The following is a 16713-nucleotide window of genomic DNA, read 5'->3' on the forward strand; positions in this document are numbered from 1 at the left end:
ATACTTCAATGCATTAAAGACATAAATGAGAAACAAATAGTATACAGTACCAAGGACCAAAACACTCTTCTTATAATGCTATGTTGTATGTAGTTAATGGCCTTGGTCCTTAGAATTGTTCTGAATAAAACCTTGCATACAGTACATTCAGTATGTGTAAAGCAGTATGCTCTGCATTTTTGGACATCCGAACAGAATTGACTTTTAGTGATTTCCCTTTTATATTTAGTTTTATTTAGTAAAACAATATCTTGTAATTATAATAAACATTACATAAATAACATTGCATCATATTTTATTAGCTTGTATGTTCTATGTATGTTTTCTATAATAACTAAATCTAGCAGGGAGAAATGCTTATTTCCCTTATATACTGTACTGGATAGAATTATAGAGTAGCAACACTGAACACTGAAATCACACACACACACACACACACACACACACACACACACCACACACACAGAGTGATGGGAAGCACTTGACATGAGCGCTGTAAGATGACTATGGCCTTGTGCAAGTCCTATTGAGTGAGTGGGTGAATGGTAAGAGGCTTGTATTGAATTGTGTCCTCTTTAGCTCAGAGTATACTATTACAGGTAATGGAAGCTAAGATGGAGGAGCAGGATGCTCATCATTGGAATCAGATAATAGCCTCTGTCTCACAGACTTTAATAGGAGTCTGAGTATGTGCACTGATAACAAGTCAACTGTCTGCTGGAATCTCACTCCGGCATTAGTGCTACACTCAGCAAGTCCTCTTAAAGGGATAGTACATGTTTGTTCTGACATTGTGCTGGATCGGTGTTGAGTAGGCACTAAAATAATGATTATAATAAACGAGTGTGTTTTTTAACACTGCCTGTACATAGATACAACCCTTGATAGCTGTTTGTATTGTATAGTATATGTAACTTTATGTGTATTTTAAAAGCCCAATTTCAAATCAATTTTATTTAGTGTGGCTGTCCTTACCCCGAACCTGCATCCCCGGCCCACAGGTCTCCTGAGCTCCGGGACTGTCCTGACGAACTGACCATGGAACCAGCTGGCAGCGCCGCCACTTGTGTGTTTTCCATCTAAAAAAAACAATTATAGGTGTACAATTCAACAGTGTCATGACCTATGATGCAATAGTCACACCACATAGAAAATAAACGTCATTTAAATAAGCCATTTTCTTTTGTCAAGGTATTATTTTTTTAATTTCTAAATAGACATTGTAGCCTATTAGTATTAATATTTTTATTTATTTAAAAAACAACTGCAAAGGCTGGTGACCATGCAGCTAATTTGCATCATTTCCGTTCTGTGGGTCTTTTAGCAAATTGAGGAATATCCTAGCCATTTAAAGAAATCCCCCAAAACTCCTACTTAGTAATTCAAACCAGTAGGTTGTCAGTGAGTGATGTGTGCAGGTGTGTATGGTAAATAGGAGCCAGTTACCTGTATCCTTGACACACAGACGGAGCCTCACACTCTCTCTCCTGGGCCAGCACTTCAGGACAGTCTTGTCCCCCGTTCGCTGGCGTTTGGAGGATAATACGTTTCCTGTATTGCTTCTTCTTAGTGTTACCACCTAGGGCACAAAAACACAAGAAAACACATGAATACTTATACACCATCCCTGCGTTCCAATCCCCATACTTCCTTACTATTTAGTATGCCAGAAAAAGATTTAGGATGTCCCAGTACATGCACGTCAATTGTAGTATGCTGAAAATACATAAATGCCCCACTAACTCCAATAGCATTTTGGAGTATTCGTCTTTATTCTTGACATTTCTCGACATAATGAAAAAAAATCTTCCTTATCTGATTTTTTTTCTCTCCCGTGGCCCTTAAACTCTTCTGTATTTTAGTGTGTAGTGTAGTAAAAAGAGTATGTGATTTGGAACGCAGGGCAAGTCTCCCTAATGCAGAGATATGTGTCAGTAGAAATTGAATTCGAATTGAATATGAATTGATCAACCTGCATTTGAATTATTGATACTTGAATTTGAATTTATACACTTGAATATGAATTAATCAATTTGAATTTGAATTAATTATACTTGAATCTGAATCAGTTAATATTCGAAATGACACATTCAAATAAAAGTTATAAAATTCAAGTTTTCAAATTCAAGTAGAAAAAAATTCAGATTTAAGTAGAGAAAATTCAGATTCAAGTAGAGATGTGCACATCCGGTTTCTTTGAGGAAGAGCAATCGAGTGCAGATCTCTGATAGTTTAGCGTCCGGCGGGACAAACACAGCAGCAGTGCTGATATAGAGCGACACAATTGCGACCTCGAGTGTGATATTGCTTTTAAACAGCAGCTTTACAACTTAAATTCACAAGTTAACTTTAAAATGAGATCTTTAATCATTTAAGAATGTATTTGCTTCCGCCAACACAAATAGTCCAACAACAGCAGCCAGAGCGGAGCAACTTGACGGGAGTGAACTATGCAGTGTTTATTATATTTTGGTAGCATTAACCACGGCGGCCCGATGTCCCGTAAAAATCACCAAAGTAAAGGAACGGCGGGTCTTAATCTAGTTGGTTATAGGGTCTGCTGCTCAATCCAACCCCCTGCGCTTCATTTTCCAGAGTTTATGAGTGTATTTCTGCCCGGGGGAAGTTATACAAGGAAGTGGGAAAGCTAGGCTAGGCTAAAGCTATGCTGCGTCCGGACCGCGTCCGCTCGTATTATCCAGCAGCCTGAGATTATCTCCACACACTGTCGCTGTCTTCAGTAACGTGAGTGTGAGAGTGGCTACCGCTGCCCTCCCAAAGGGGGAGACTCGCTCACAGCCAACCTGAGTCACACATGCACACTTAACACAAGTGAAGCTCGTTGGAGAGCGGAGTGATTTTGTCAGTTTGGTACAGAAATATTTTCAAGCAAGTTACTAGACAACGGCATTGTTTGGGGTCTGCGATCTGACAACTGTAGGCTACGTGCAGTCATTCATAAACACTAACAATAAATAAGAGATGAAGATAAATACCTAACAACATTAGAGTTACTAAGTGAAATGAGTGATGCCAGTCTGATAGTGGAGAGAGAACAGAACTGAATGCTGCGTTCCACACACTGCGGCCCGTCCAGCTCATCTGACATCTGACATTTAAACGTGTGAAAAAATTAATGAATAATCAATTGGAGCTTACCTAAAAATAAGTTTGCCATGTTACTGTTTATTGTATTTAGGATTTTAGCTCATTTGGACACTGCTTTGACCGTCTGTTTTCATTGATATAGCCTATTGGCGATATTATAACTACTTTCAGTTTCATTACTAAAACCTGATTAGTGTTCTAAAAGATACTTCAATTATAAAACAAGAGGTCCAAAACACAGATGATGATTAAACAAACTAATTTATGACTTTATATTTCCTGAACGTTAAACAACGGTCACCCGCCGGACGTTGTAGCCTAGTATCAGAGATCTGCACTCGATTGCTCTTCCTCAAAGAAACCGGATGTGCACATCTCTACTTGAATCTGAATTTTCTCTACTTGAATTTGAAAACTTGAATTTTATAACTTTTATTTGAATCTGTCATTTCGAATATTAACTGATTCAGATTCAAGTATAATGAATTCAAATTCAAATGGATTAATTCATATTCAAGTGTATAAATTAGAATTCAAGTATCAATAATTCAAATGCAGGTTGATCAATTCATATTCAAGTCGATCAATTCGAATTCAAGTTCTACTGACACATATCTCTGCCCATACAATACCAAATGCAGCAGAGTACATTTGGATGTGGGTTCAGCATTGAAAAGGCATTTGGAAAAAGGGATGCCTCTAATGCAGGGGTCTCCAACAGGTCGATCGCGAGCTACCGGTAGCTCGCGGGCGGGCTTTCAGTAGCTCGCCTGATAGGTTGACCGACTTGTAAAAAAAAAAAAAAAAAAAAATTTTTTTTTTTTTTTACAAGTTAAAAATCTGATGAAGGTAAATGCACCTCTTCCCATGGTCAAAACTTGCGATTTGCGGTAAATAAATGTTCATGTGTCTCAAAGCGTTTCTCTATCAGCTGGTGTGTGTGCTGCTCTGCGGCTCTGCATGCGGCCATGCATGACTACGGCATGCACTGTCTTTGACCTTTGCATAAATGTATTTAATCATGTTAAGGGGAAAAGACAATTTATTTATTATTTCAACTATTGAGTTATTTGTAAAACAGCCTGCTAGTGCAGCCATACAAGATTTATTTTCTGAATGTTCAATGCTGCTTTATTTTTATGTTTTAAATTGGGAAATATATGTTCCAAAACGACCAATAACCTCTGTATTTAAAAAGAAATCAAGCAAGTAGGCTAATAATAACCATTAATGAATTATAAGATATCGCATCACATCATTGTCCACAATAATCTCACAACAGCCCCTATCTAAAAAGGAACTTTAAAAATGTACAACTGTAAGGTCAGTTGTCTGTTTTATTCAAATAAGCAGTTGTTTATTTCTGTAGTGCGTATTGGCATCTTTGAGCAAAATACCCCCAAAATGTTCGGCGCGCCGCGTTGCGCCGCGCCTCCTCCACCCCTGTGTGGTGACCACCTTGACTAAGACATTTCCTGGGGGAAACACTGTTGCGTCACAATAAGAAGTGTAGTATAGACATTGATGTCAATTTTCTGTGATATGTGGCCCACAAAAAGTGTAAAGTAATGTGTTCTTGGACCTTTGATGGGAAATTATTTATGATAAGCATTGGGTATTGCAATTTCACACGTGTACAAACAGAAGCTTAATTCATTTGATGTGTGCTATGTAAATAAATATAAGCGATTTGATACAAGTAGCTCTTGGCCACTTTAATTTTTTCAAAGTAGCTCTCAGTTGAAAAAAGGTTGGAGACCTCTGCTCTAATGACTTCTGTCATGTAGACCAAATGACAGCACAGTTGGTCTTAAGTTTTCTTGTAATGTATCTATTTGCCGATAGTATTTCAAGGACAGGCTAACATAATCGACTGGAATATTGAATACCATCCCCATTAACTGCTACTGTGGTATCCAATACAAATCCATGAGCGGTAAAGGTTAATGACTTGTTAAGTTTCACCACATTAAAAAAATAAATATATTGTTTTTTGATAGCAAACTAGCTAAAATGCAGATGACCATGCAACATGCCATCTATAGTAGATACCAGCTTTGATAAGAAAATAGCTTAAGACTGTCAAAGGTCATCATGGGGGCATTCCGCCTATCCCAGCATGTTGTAGGCAAGGGGGCAGGCTACTCCCTGGACAGTCTATCACAGTAGTCTAAGCCCTTGATAAACTTGTTAACTATGCATTTGCATGATTCTTCTTAGCCTCACAGTCCTAACATTGGCTGTTATTGTCCATACACAATGCTTATGCAAAATGATATGTTTGAAATGAATATGAACACCTTGAAGAAGTAAATTGTTGCTGCATCTTTTATATTGACAATGAAATGACCTATTATGTTCCAGAACAGTGTGTACAACATTGTAATATTTTATTTAAATCCTTTGCTTCTATGTGTAGAGTCCATCAGTAAATAAATGGGAAGAGGGGATATAGGCAGTGATCACAGTAAGCTTTGCATCATTTGTTGCCCATATTTCTTTACATTTTGCCATGGCAGTATTGGCTACAGAATTCTCTAGCAGTTCTGTTTGCACTGTAATCCTGAATGTAATGACATCCATCACTGGGTTTAAAACATATAAACATGAGTCACATTGAGGCAATATCTAACATGATAAGGAACCACAAACAACGCTGATGATAGATCCACTCTCCTATCAGGGCTACTGAGCAAAAAGACACATGGTTATGTATATGCATGCACGATGATGCAGTGATTAAAGGATGTATTCAACAGATGCCTCTAGAGTTACTATGCCAATACATAAGGCAAAACTCAAGGGGATGACAGCCACACACACATACTGAGGCTGAGACTTATTTGCTAGGCAAATATGTTTAAAAAATGAGCCAATACTACCAGGATGTTAGGCAGCTGTTCATTGTGGTAATGGCCCCACCCAACAGAATTAGCAATAACCTCTACTGACATCATAAGAATTGTAATACCCCTTTATAAAAATAATACTATGTGAGACCTTTAGAACAACAGGATGAAAGGGCTGTCACTGTCCCTGCAGCATGATGCTTACCACCTCCAATAATCAATGTCCTGCAGGGAAAGACTGCATTTCCATAAAATTCGTTAAACATGTCACACCCTAAGCAGAATTGTAATTTTTGGATGTTCTGTCTCGGGGTGCATGATGATTTTTATTGTCTGTCTGCTGGTGCTGAAATAATGATGAGCGGTATTTGGTACGCTTCGTTAATTGAGAAACACAGCCAGACAAAAATGCTTTTCATGAATTCCCTCCTCTGAACAACACAGCTACATACAGCCCTGCATGTGTGACAGCAGCCCGCGGTTTCTCACTGTGTGTTACCTGCTTTACATGTGGATGGACAGGGGCTCCAGTCGCTGTACGGGGTGACCACACAATCTCTCTTGCATGGCAGCAAGCAGGGCCTGACGGTGTCTGGGCGCGTACTCTCTGGACACCTGCAAGTAAATCATTAACATGCTCAAACACATACTCAGACTTTACATTTGATTTGAACCATTGTGTTGAACATATAACAGGGATGTGCTGGATATGAGCCAAAGGGAACCATGTTGGGAGTTCACTCGGAGGCTCATTTACGTATGTACGTAATGTTTGCACCGTATCATTGTGTGTGTTTGTGTGTGTGTGTGTGTGTGTGTGTGTGTGTGTGTGTGTGTGTGTGCGCACCTATCTAACATGGGACTTTGGTGTTGTCACACATTCACTAACATGGGCCCGCTGAGCCAACAGAGGACATTTTTCCATGTTAATAATGCTAAAAACCATGGTTTTGTTTATAAAAAAATGTGTTAATAAACAGCCTAGGCTCTGTAAACTGGCATGTAAACAAAGGGGCCCACCATAGGGAGCAAAATGCCAGCCTAAGCTGTGTATTAACACTTGATTTACTTTTCAGCGAACATACAGTGCAAACAGGTATCGGATTGCGAGGACATATTCACTGATTTTGACAAGCATTTTCACGAATTGCTTAATTGAATATTATGTGGCGTTATAACAGACAACTGATACTGTTGTTTGTCATATTTAATTTGAACATATTCCTTTAATGTAATAGCTAATGAGCTGCAGTACAGAGCTAGAACATGGATAGACACATCACTCCAACCGAAGAATGGGAACTGGTGTTAATTCTCATACTGATTTTGACAACCACCGTTTTCCAGAATTGCTGATACCACCATTAAAACCTAACTAGTTAATCCTAATACAGCTTTTGTTTCTACTATATGCCAACACATTTGAAAGCTCTAATGCTAAGATGTGTTTTCCGGTGGCACACCTCCCATCCTGACCACAGCTGGTGCCCCCCCCCCCCTCCCCCTCCCCTTTCCACTGATGTGAGAGTGTGTCCCAGCCAGGGCAGTGGGCTCACTGCTCAGCATGTAACAACCGCTTTCAGGAGTGAGCGCAGGAATAAAAAGACCAGATTAATTTCCATACACTGCATGGGGGGCTGACGGGGGATTGCCTGTGTGTAGTGTTGCTGTGCTGCCAGAATAATGCATGCTGCTATTCTGTTGAATAAATAAATAGATTATTCATGTTCCCAGCAGATGCCTTCAGGGGGGACAGACCCAGATGTTTAAAAGAGTTGGCCAGCAGCTCGTCAGCTAACACCTCTGCCAGACACCAGCAACAACACACTAACCAGGAGACTAAACGCCACAATGGGCCATGTGCAAACAAAGTCCACAACCAAAAAAAGGCTACCTTTGACTTTCATATTAATAGTGAAACATTGTTAATCAAAGCAACACATTTGGGTTGCAAAGCGGCTCCTTTGGACAAAAGCGGTAGGGATTTTACCACGCCAGCTGTTGTTCTCCGGTGAGCGTGTCCATATAAAGGCATTAAGAAAAACTATATAAAAATAGCGTTCCTGCACTTATGGTCTTGTTTGCTGTTACATGTCATTTATGATCATCAGAGGAAAAAGGAGACGGTTTCAGAAATATTCAAAATCAACTCGTATTTAAGCTGTCAGCATCTTAGGTTAGGTTTCTGAACCCAAACTCCTATTTCTAACAGAAACTAGCCAAGCTTGATGATCAGACTAAATGACTATTATTATTTCACTCTCTTAAGCGCGACATTGTATCAAGTTATCTGATTAGTGGGTGACGTATCCATTCCAGCCAACAAGACTTTGCCTCAACACAACATTCTTAAAACACATCTCTTCAGACTGCACTTTGACTAGAAAAAAAAAGAAATTGCATTTGTTACATCTCCATGTAGCACTTACATTCTCCATGTGGCACTTTGTAGTTTGGTTTATTTGAAGCTATAGTACTGACGTTATTCTTGTTGTTCTGAGTTTGTACCTTCATGGTTGAATGCACATAATGGAAGTCGCTTTGGATAAAAACGACAGCTAAATAAAATGTAATGTAAATGTAATGATTGAGATTCTCAACACGTTATGAATAATTCATCCTACTACTGTAGGTTTATGTGATGGCCATCAGTTTGTCCCCTGTCTCTGAGAAATCATGTTATTAGCATCAGTTTGGTCAGTGGTTATAAAGGCAACGATACCCAAAAGCCTTTTTCAAAGAAGCCAGCCAGATGCTCAGATCAGAGCCATAGAAAAATGAATAATGCTTTCGAGATTCACCAACGTTCTTAAATTAATCCTCAGTTGACCTGTATGTAAAAGGCAACTAAATTAAGGTGCTGATTTTACATCTTTAGCAACAATAGCCTTCTGGGCTCATGCAAGAGAATGCTAAGTGCTTGGTGATTGGACGTTTCTTACTGAAGTGGTTCAAAGTTCAAGGTATCTTTATTATCCCTGAGGGGCAATTTGGATTACAGTCAGGAGTAAAAAAAAAAAACAGCTAACAAATTAATAGGACAACAAAAACCAAGCACAATTTAGAGTTTCAGGTGGTCATTAACAAGGCTAAGAGCAGCAGGCATAAATGTTATTTTGAATTTCTTTGTTCAAAATCTGCCTTAAGTGTGGTCGATAATCTTCCTCCTATGTCCAGAGGCCTATGTATGGATTGGGGATATCATGTTGGGAATTTTTAATCTATCTAAGCTTCAGACCAATCATTTTAGATGTCTTTTGAGAATAATACATAACTATAACCATACTATTTACTTCATGAGCCATGGAACCTAAAACACTCGTTGTCACACTCTGTAACTGTCATCACACTTAAGAGAGAGTTTATCAGAAGGACAAACACCCCATTCTCGTAGGGGCCCTTATCACAAATATACAGGAAAATAATAATCCAATGGCCACAAGCCAACCTGTTCCTGTTCAAGGTGGCCTATTACTTGTAGTGTTTTACCGTAATCATTTGACACCATTTGAAAATAACCAACCATATCCTTATATATTGTACAGTATGTAAAAGAAATGGATCATACTAATATACAGCCTTTCATCACAAATGAACTTGTGTGAATAAGGAGTATAATTAGAAGTCTTACTTTTTGGGAGGAACCTGTCCCACATTGACCCTCACACAGATGACCTTGCGGGTTTGCATCCCCACAGAGCATGAGGCATGGTCGGGCCGGCCCGCAGAGGTGTTGGTGTTTGGGATGGAGGAGTCTTCTATGCACTGGCCCCACGCGCCCGTCTGCCAGTGGTACACAGTGCACGGATGCTCATTGCAGTTCCTCACCTCCTGCAAGGCACTGGCGTTGGGACACTGGATTCCTCCTAAAAAAATAATAATGATGGAACAGAAAGCAGCGTCAATGTATTTTGTCTTCTTACATAAATAGCCCAAGCCCCATCAACTTTACATTTTCCTTTTGTTTGTTTACTGTTGTGCTCCTTTGTAAAGCGCTTTTAGTGCGAGAAAAGCGCTATATAAATTAAATATATTATTATTATTGTTATTATTATTATTATAAATACAGACAAAAATATCACATCAGCGCTGATATAGGAAGATAAAAAATTCAATTGTTGGATTGATTGGGTTAAAGGGGTAGTGTAGAATTATGCTGTATAAGGCAAAATACAGATCTAAGGGAACCCAAGTGTCTGTTTTATTTGATGTCTGTTCATGACATGATGTCTCATAACTCTTTGAATAGAGCCTGTGTTGGTTTCCTTCTTAAATGTTCTCGTACCTGAATGTTTTTCTCAAGGTGAGACACTGCATGGAGAATTCTTTTTATTTCAAGCACTGGGCAATGTATAGATGTTTGTCTATTTTGCTTCAATAACATCCAGTCTAGTATAAATCAAGTGTCGCAAATTTATATTTAGGTGTTTATTTGACAAACATTGTCTGTTTATAGTTCTCCTATACAACCATTTTTAATGACCGCTATCTCTATATTAGTTTTTTCAACTAAATGCAACTAAACTTTGCATTTTTTTCTTTTACCTTGTTTAGTGTAAAGCACTTTGAGATGTATTAAATGCATGGATGCATTTGAATGTATGAATGGACTTGCTTTAAATGCTTTATAATTAACTTGTATGTCGGCCCTTGTTGTGCACCAGTGTAACTTTAAAATATGAAAGCCATTGGATTGGTTATTGTCTCCATGCAGTACAATAACAAAAGAGAATGTAGTCCGCTTTATGAACAGCAAACTGATCAGTGGCACCCTCATACAAATATAAAACACCTGCTGTGTGCTGGGACTTCCACTGGGGAGAAGAAAGACTGGGCAGTTATTAAAATAAATGCAAGCTTGGCTACACATAGAAAAGGAAACAGCAAATCAAATGAAGTAATAATAGCAAGTGCTGAGTATGAGGCTAAAGTTTAAAAATGATGTCTGTCTGTAGCGTTGTTGACTAAGATGGAAACAACACATTTAAGAGGAATTTGTATGAGGGCGCCACTGTATTAAAATGTAGCTCAGAGTGCTCAAAAGAGATACAGTAAACCTTTGAACCACTTTGCACCTTTATCAGGTTTCTATTTTTACTACGTGTGAGAGAAGGGGAAAATGTGCAGTTAGAAATAAACAATGGCAGTAAGAGAAAAAACAGTTACGCTATAGACTACAAATAATAGCCAATGCCTTTCTGCTATATATAGCAGAATGGCGTTGGCTATTATGTGTAGTCTTTGCGCAGTGCTGCACAGTATAAGCTTTGAGCTGTGATTTATTTTCCCATGATTTGCTGGAAAACAAACAAGGCAGACGCAGCGTGAGAGATAAAGCAGAAGGTCTCTCGGGGGATGAACTGGTCACGAGGATTGACAAAGATGAGATGACCCATGGGGGCAGAATGTCTATGCTTGATATGGACCCAGGTGGTGGTGTGCACAACCCTCTGACCTCTTCTCCCCACAAAACCTGTCATTAGCAGCCACCATCACCTTGTGAAAAGAGTCCCCCCCTCCCCAGGAGAAGGCCAGCCCATTAGCGCCTCAGAAAGGCATTGAATGACATCTTTCAGTCAGTCAGCGATGGAGCGTCTGTATTGGACATTAGAGAGATCCTCAGACTGGAATATAATGGCTGACCTGTGTGTAACAGCGAAAGGGGGAAATTTATTTAGGCCAGTCATTTATCAGGCCCGCAGCTCGTTATCCACGCATTATCGGGCGCATTAAATAGTTACTGTAATTTATAAATATGTGGGTGATAATAATTCAACTTAAACATGTATTTGAAAAAATGCCCAGCACAAATGGCTGTAGATAAGCTATGGTTTTTGCAGCCATAACACTTTTCAGTGTGAATGTGTTGAAGTGATTATGCCAATAATGGTAAATTGTAAACGGTATTTTGGTTATTTAGTTCATTTACAGTGTACTGTAACACTTAATGAATGCATTTTTCCACAATGATGAAAAGTAATTGCAGGTTTCAATTTGTTTAAATTTTTGGAAGGAATTGTGTCTATCTGTTACTATGTTGTTATACCAATTGAGCATTACCCATAAAAATCAAATGATAAACGAGAAAAACAAAATGTTATCATAATAGTAGATAGTAAGGATGGCTATACTAAGACATAAACACCCAGGTTTTTAAAAATGCATAACATTGGATATGACTGTAAATATGATACACTTACGTCACATAAATGCATACAAACAAGCATGTACTTTTCTGGGCTTCAAAAAAGCTCCAACAGATTCAAATCTTTTGTATCGGAAAGTTAATGTCCTTGCACTTAAATTCTTCTTTCATATCTCAACCTTTTAACACTGAATGTAAGCCCTTTCAAACCTGTTTCATTTTGCTATAGCTAAAGATGAGGACAGGTCTACGTTACATGACGCTTCATTCAGCACACACCACACCAGCCTGCCTGGCTCCATACTCCATCGTCATCAATCGGTAACACTTTACAATAAGGGTACATTAACTGTTAGTTTCTTAATGCTTATTAAGCATAGACAAAGCACTACCTAACCGTTTATTACTGCCAAGTTAATGTTTAATAAACATTACAAGTCATTAATTTACCGTTAAGCTTAGTTTATGCTTAACGAAGTATTAGAAAAGCAAAGTCATCCTTAACCAAGCATTAACTAACCATTCATAACTAAGCATTAGCAGTTAGATAATGCCTAATAAGCATAATCTACACATTAGCTAACCGTTAATGGCATTAACTAAGCAATGTACCCTCATGGTGAAGTGTTACCCATCAATCCGACACTGCAGATGTTGCATGGTGTTCTGGTTTCAGACATCCTCCTGAAGCCCAGTAGCCTACTAACAGTCCAAACAGACTCTATGAAATATGAGGCTACTCCTACCAACGACCGTCAATGCTTTGTTGTTGTGTGAGTAGACAGCATGTCACACAATGTGATCCAGAAGACTGACCAGCAGGAATGGTTAAAATGATAGCAGGGGCATCCATCAAGATGAATTTCTGATCTGCTGCTAAAGCCAGATGCTAACCATCTGTCCAGCCGTCCCGTGTTTCTTCTTCAAAACAAGGTTTGGTGAGATACAAATCCCTTCTCACAGTGCAACCCGATCTCACGCCGAGGCGTGAGATACAGACGCATGGACCGGCGTCTAACTCACACGCCTTGCCTGACCAGGGCGTGTGAGTTACACGCGCACCTCCCGTAGTCAAGATGGCGGCCGCTGTCGCGGCCGCCCGTAGTCAAAATGGCGGCCGCGGTTTTCCGTCAATGTTTTATCTATATTATAACCTCTCCCTGTCCCCTTGCCCTAACCCTAACCACCGAGGGGGCTGCAGCTAGATAGTATTGAAATGCTGGGAGAACATGTCGTGCTATTCCTGGGAGAACATGTCGGCCCCTGTTGGTGCTATTCCTCCGTTCATTTAGACTATTCCTCCATTCATTTAGACGGCGGGAGGTGCGCGTGTAACTCACACGCCCTGGTCAGGCAAGGCGTGTGAGTTAGACGCCGGTCCATGCGTGTCTATTAGACGCCTCGGCGTGATACCAGGTTGCACAGTGTGATAGGCACTCACATCAGTATCAATCCAGCACCCTTAAGATGCCCACTCCTCATTTTGGGGTTTGACACACATAATGCTAAAAGGAAGACTCAATGCTACCACTAGAGTGAAATAGCTTTTTTTTCTATTTCAGAAGCACACAGGGTTTTGCTGGGGCCAGCAGATCCACAGGGAGATGTTAACATTAAGGGCAGCCACATTTCTATTTGCCTCTAGTTAAACATAAGGAGACTACGCACTACATCAGCAAAAATCTACTACTTCTGTCATCTGAGGAACATCAAATATGAATGTGTATACCGAAGACTGGACGGACCAACGACAGCTTGGAAGGACCTTCAACAGAAGTAAAAGGCAAAGTCCTTATTTTTTTTCGATAACAGTTTGACGACACATTGTACAATATGGTTGGACAACTTGAGGTATAAACATATAGTGTCTCAACAGCTTGTTATATCCTGCCAGTCTCTTCTTACCCTGCTTGACAGTAACCCACGCCACAACCTTTGCAGTCGCTGTAGGAACACACCATCATTTATTTCACTCAGACATTTGACTTGTGACATATGAGGAGGAGAAGCAAATGAGACATACAGCAACAAACAGTTATTTTAAGACTTTAGCATCACATTACACCAATATAGCTTTGTAAAGGCAGATACAGATCTTTGAGGATAGCTGTTAAGGGTTGAGTTGTCTTTAACATATATGACTGATTGCTAATTAGTCTTGTTTTCCACTGAGCGCTGCTGTTCAGTTCGGTATGGCACGGCACAAAATAGTTTGCGTTTCCACTGTCAAAAGTTGGAAAAGGGTACTAAGATTTATTTGGGGTACCAAGCAGTACCAAAGGGTCCCAAAGGGGTGGAGCTAAACACTGCAGTTCGTTGATTGGCAACAGAAGAGTAATTTTTCGCGCAAGAGAAATGCACTGCTCACATCATAGCAGCTTAGTACCTGCCGCTGCTAAGTAAGGGTACTGTAGGCAGTGGAAAAGCTAGCCAGATCTAGGGTGACAGTTCATTATCAAACCCTGCCAAACCGAACTGTGCTGCTTAGTGGAAACGAGGCAATTGATTGAAAGTTTCACATGAGTCCCATATATTGGCCAAACCTCATATCTGTCTGACTCTAGCAGGGTGTGTTCTTACCTTCTCCTGCATTATAGGCCAGTATGGAGCGAGCTCTGGTCTGCTTGCCCTCCGTGTTTTTGCCGGAGCAGGTGTGTGAACACAGAGACCAGGGTGTCCAGGGGCTCAGGGCACAGTCCTTTGGGCAAGGCACCTCACAGATAGCAGGCATGGGTAGGATGGCGTCGCGACACAGCTGCCTCTCCACATATTCACCTGGATGGTCAAAAGGCAGATCCAGGGCATTAGTGTTTCAGTAAAACAAATAAAGTTTATAAAAAAGGCATAGAAATGCACTACATAATAAGTCAATTAAAATGTTAGAGATGTGAAGTATCCGACCAAGGCCACATAATAATGGATGTCACTCCAGCCTTAACAAACATTTACAAACATTACAATTATAAATAGAATGGTTGATGTTCTTGAAACTCTTTTAATTGTGTGTAGTATATTTCCCCAAAACAGAACTAAATCTAAGACAACATTAATAGCATGACAACTGTTTATTGTGCACACCAGAAGGAAAACCAATGAAAAATGTTTTACAAGAAGGATACAAACGTGAGGGTGTAACAAACAAGACGTTTGATCAAAATCAATGTTTGGAGCAGACTGTGTTGGGTGATGTATCACATCACACAGTAATACAAGACTATGCTGTATAATACTGTATATCCTGAATCTTCATTGAGAAAGAAGGGTTTTTGTCTTTGATTGGAAACTGGAAATGGACACATACGTTGTACACTACATGCTAAAAAGCCGAAGCAGTCTTCGACCATATCGTGTCAGTCCCTAATGTGTTTGTATACTTTTGCAATTACTGCAATACATACATGACATAGCCTTGAGCCCTTGTGAATAATTTGCACATGTTTAATACATAATTCAACTCAACTGGGTATTAATACTTCATCACACTCCACTCTGACATGATTCACTAAATCAGATGAAGTAGTTAAAAGACATATATATATACAGTATATACAGTATATACTGTATATATTTAATTTTTCATGTTGAAAAGTCACAACTTTTGCAGGGGAAAGAATGCTATATTAATGGAAGTATGCCTTTGCTTTCTTTCCCAAGCGTGAGATGTCCATTAAGACATGTAATCCTTCTGTTCTGTGCTGCGTTCTCTCTAGCAACAGTACAAGTTGCTACATAGCCTATGGTCTGTGCACTGGGAATCACATACAGTACATACAGTACATTGCGCGGCCATGACTATCTTCAATACCAAAAGTATATCCAAATGACTTGAGAGAAATGGGTGTCTGAGAGTGCATACAGGCTTGTGTTAGGGGTATTTTCAAGGGCTTTCTTTTCATAGGCGTGGGGGGAGGATGGGGGGGGGGAGGTGCTGACGTGGCCAGTATTGATCTAGATCCGCAGGCTTGTCCTCACCATTCCTTATACTCCCCCCTCTCATCCCAGTCCCATTCCAAGCCTGTCCTGTCGCTGAAAGGACCCGTATCTGTTAGAAATCTCAGCATGAAGGGGCTGAAAGAATGGCAAGCAGTGAGATGAGTGATACGTCTGGGACTCCAGGGGGAAAAACAGATCCATTTTCATCAATGGGGAGACAACCAGAGATCAATAAGAGGGCCAGTCAAGAGAACATTGTGAGGGATGCCACATGGCTTTTTTTTTGGGGGGGGGGGGGGGGGGTGATTGGGGACGTATGTAGCCTTGATGGGGGTAATGGAAGACTTCCATGTATTGGATACTGGAGGAAATCATTAAAGTGTCAGTGTTACACTGATGGCTTTCATGATGTCATTTAGTTATTGGATCGCTGCACTTCATCCATACATTTAACACAGTTGAGGCGGCTACGGAAAAAAAAATTAGAATCCTTTTTGTATTGGTCATATGTTTTGAGGGTTAGTTTACCAATGAGCTTACCACATCAGCAGCTACGGTATGCCATGGTAAGATGCATTCCAGGAAGAGGATGAATCACTACCTCAGACACAGCAACATCGGCTGTATCAAATTCTGGGAAATGAATGTATTTCGGTCTGAATGAAAATCCTATAAAAA

General features: G+C 39.9%; 1 protein-coding gene across 1 annotated transcript in view; it reads right to left on the reverse strand.

Annotated features, from left to right (window-relative positions):
* thsd7aa (thrombospondin, type I, domain containing 7Aa) overlaps positions 1 to 16713 on the reverse strand; it is a gene marked incomplete at both ends in the record, with an annotated part of 129034 nt that overhangs the window by 30258 nt on the left and 82063 nt on the right. The window contains 6 exons of the mRNA XM_080045915.1: positions 976 to 1079; positions 1447 to 1579; positions 6457 to 6572; positions 9589 to 9823; positions 14008 to 14046; positions 14683 to 14877. Coding sequence (XP_079902041.1) covers positions 976 to 1079; positions 1447 to 1579; positions 6457 to 6572; positions 9589 to 9823; positions 14008 to 14046; positions 14683 to 14877 — 822 coding nt within the window. The remainder of the gene's footprint in view (positions 1 to 975; positions 1080 to 1446; positions 1580 to 6456; positions 6573 to 9588; positions 9824 to 14007; positions 14047 to 14682; positions 14878 to 16713) is intronic.

Source organism: Ammodytes marinus, assembly GCF_949987685.1.
Source record: "Ammodytes marinus genome assembly, chromosome: 17".
Taxonomy (NCBI): Eukaryota; Metazoa; Chordata; class Actinopteri; order Uranoscopiformes; family Ammodytidae; genus Ammodytes; species Ammodytes marinus.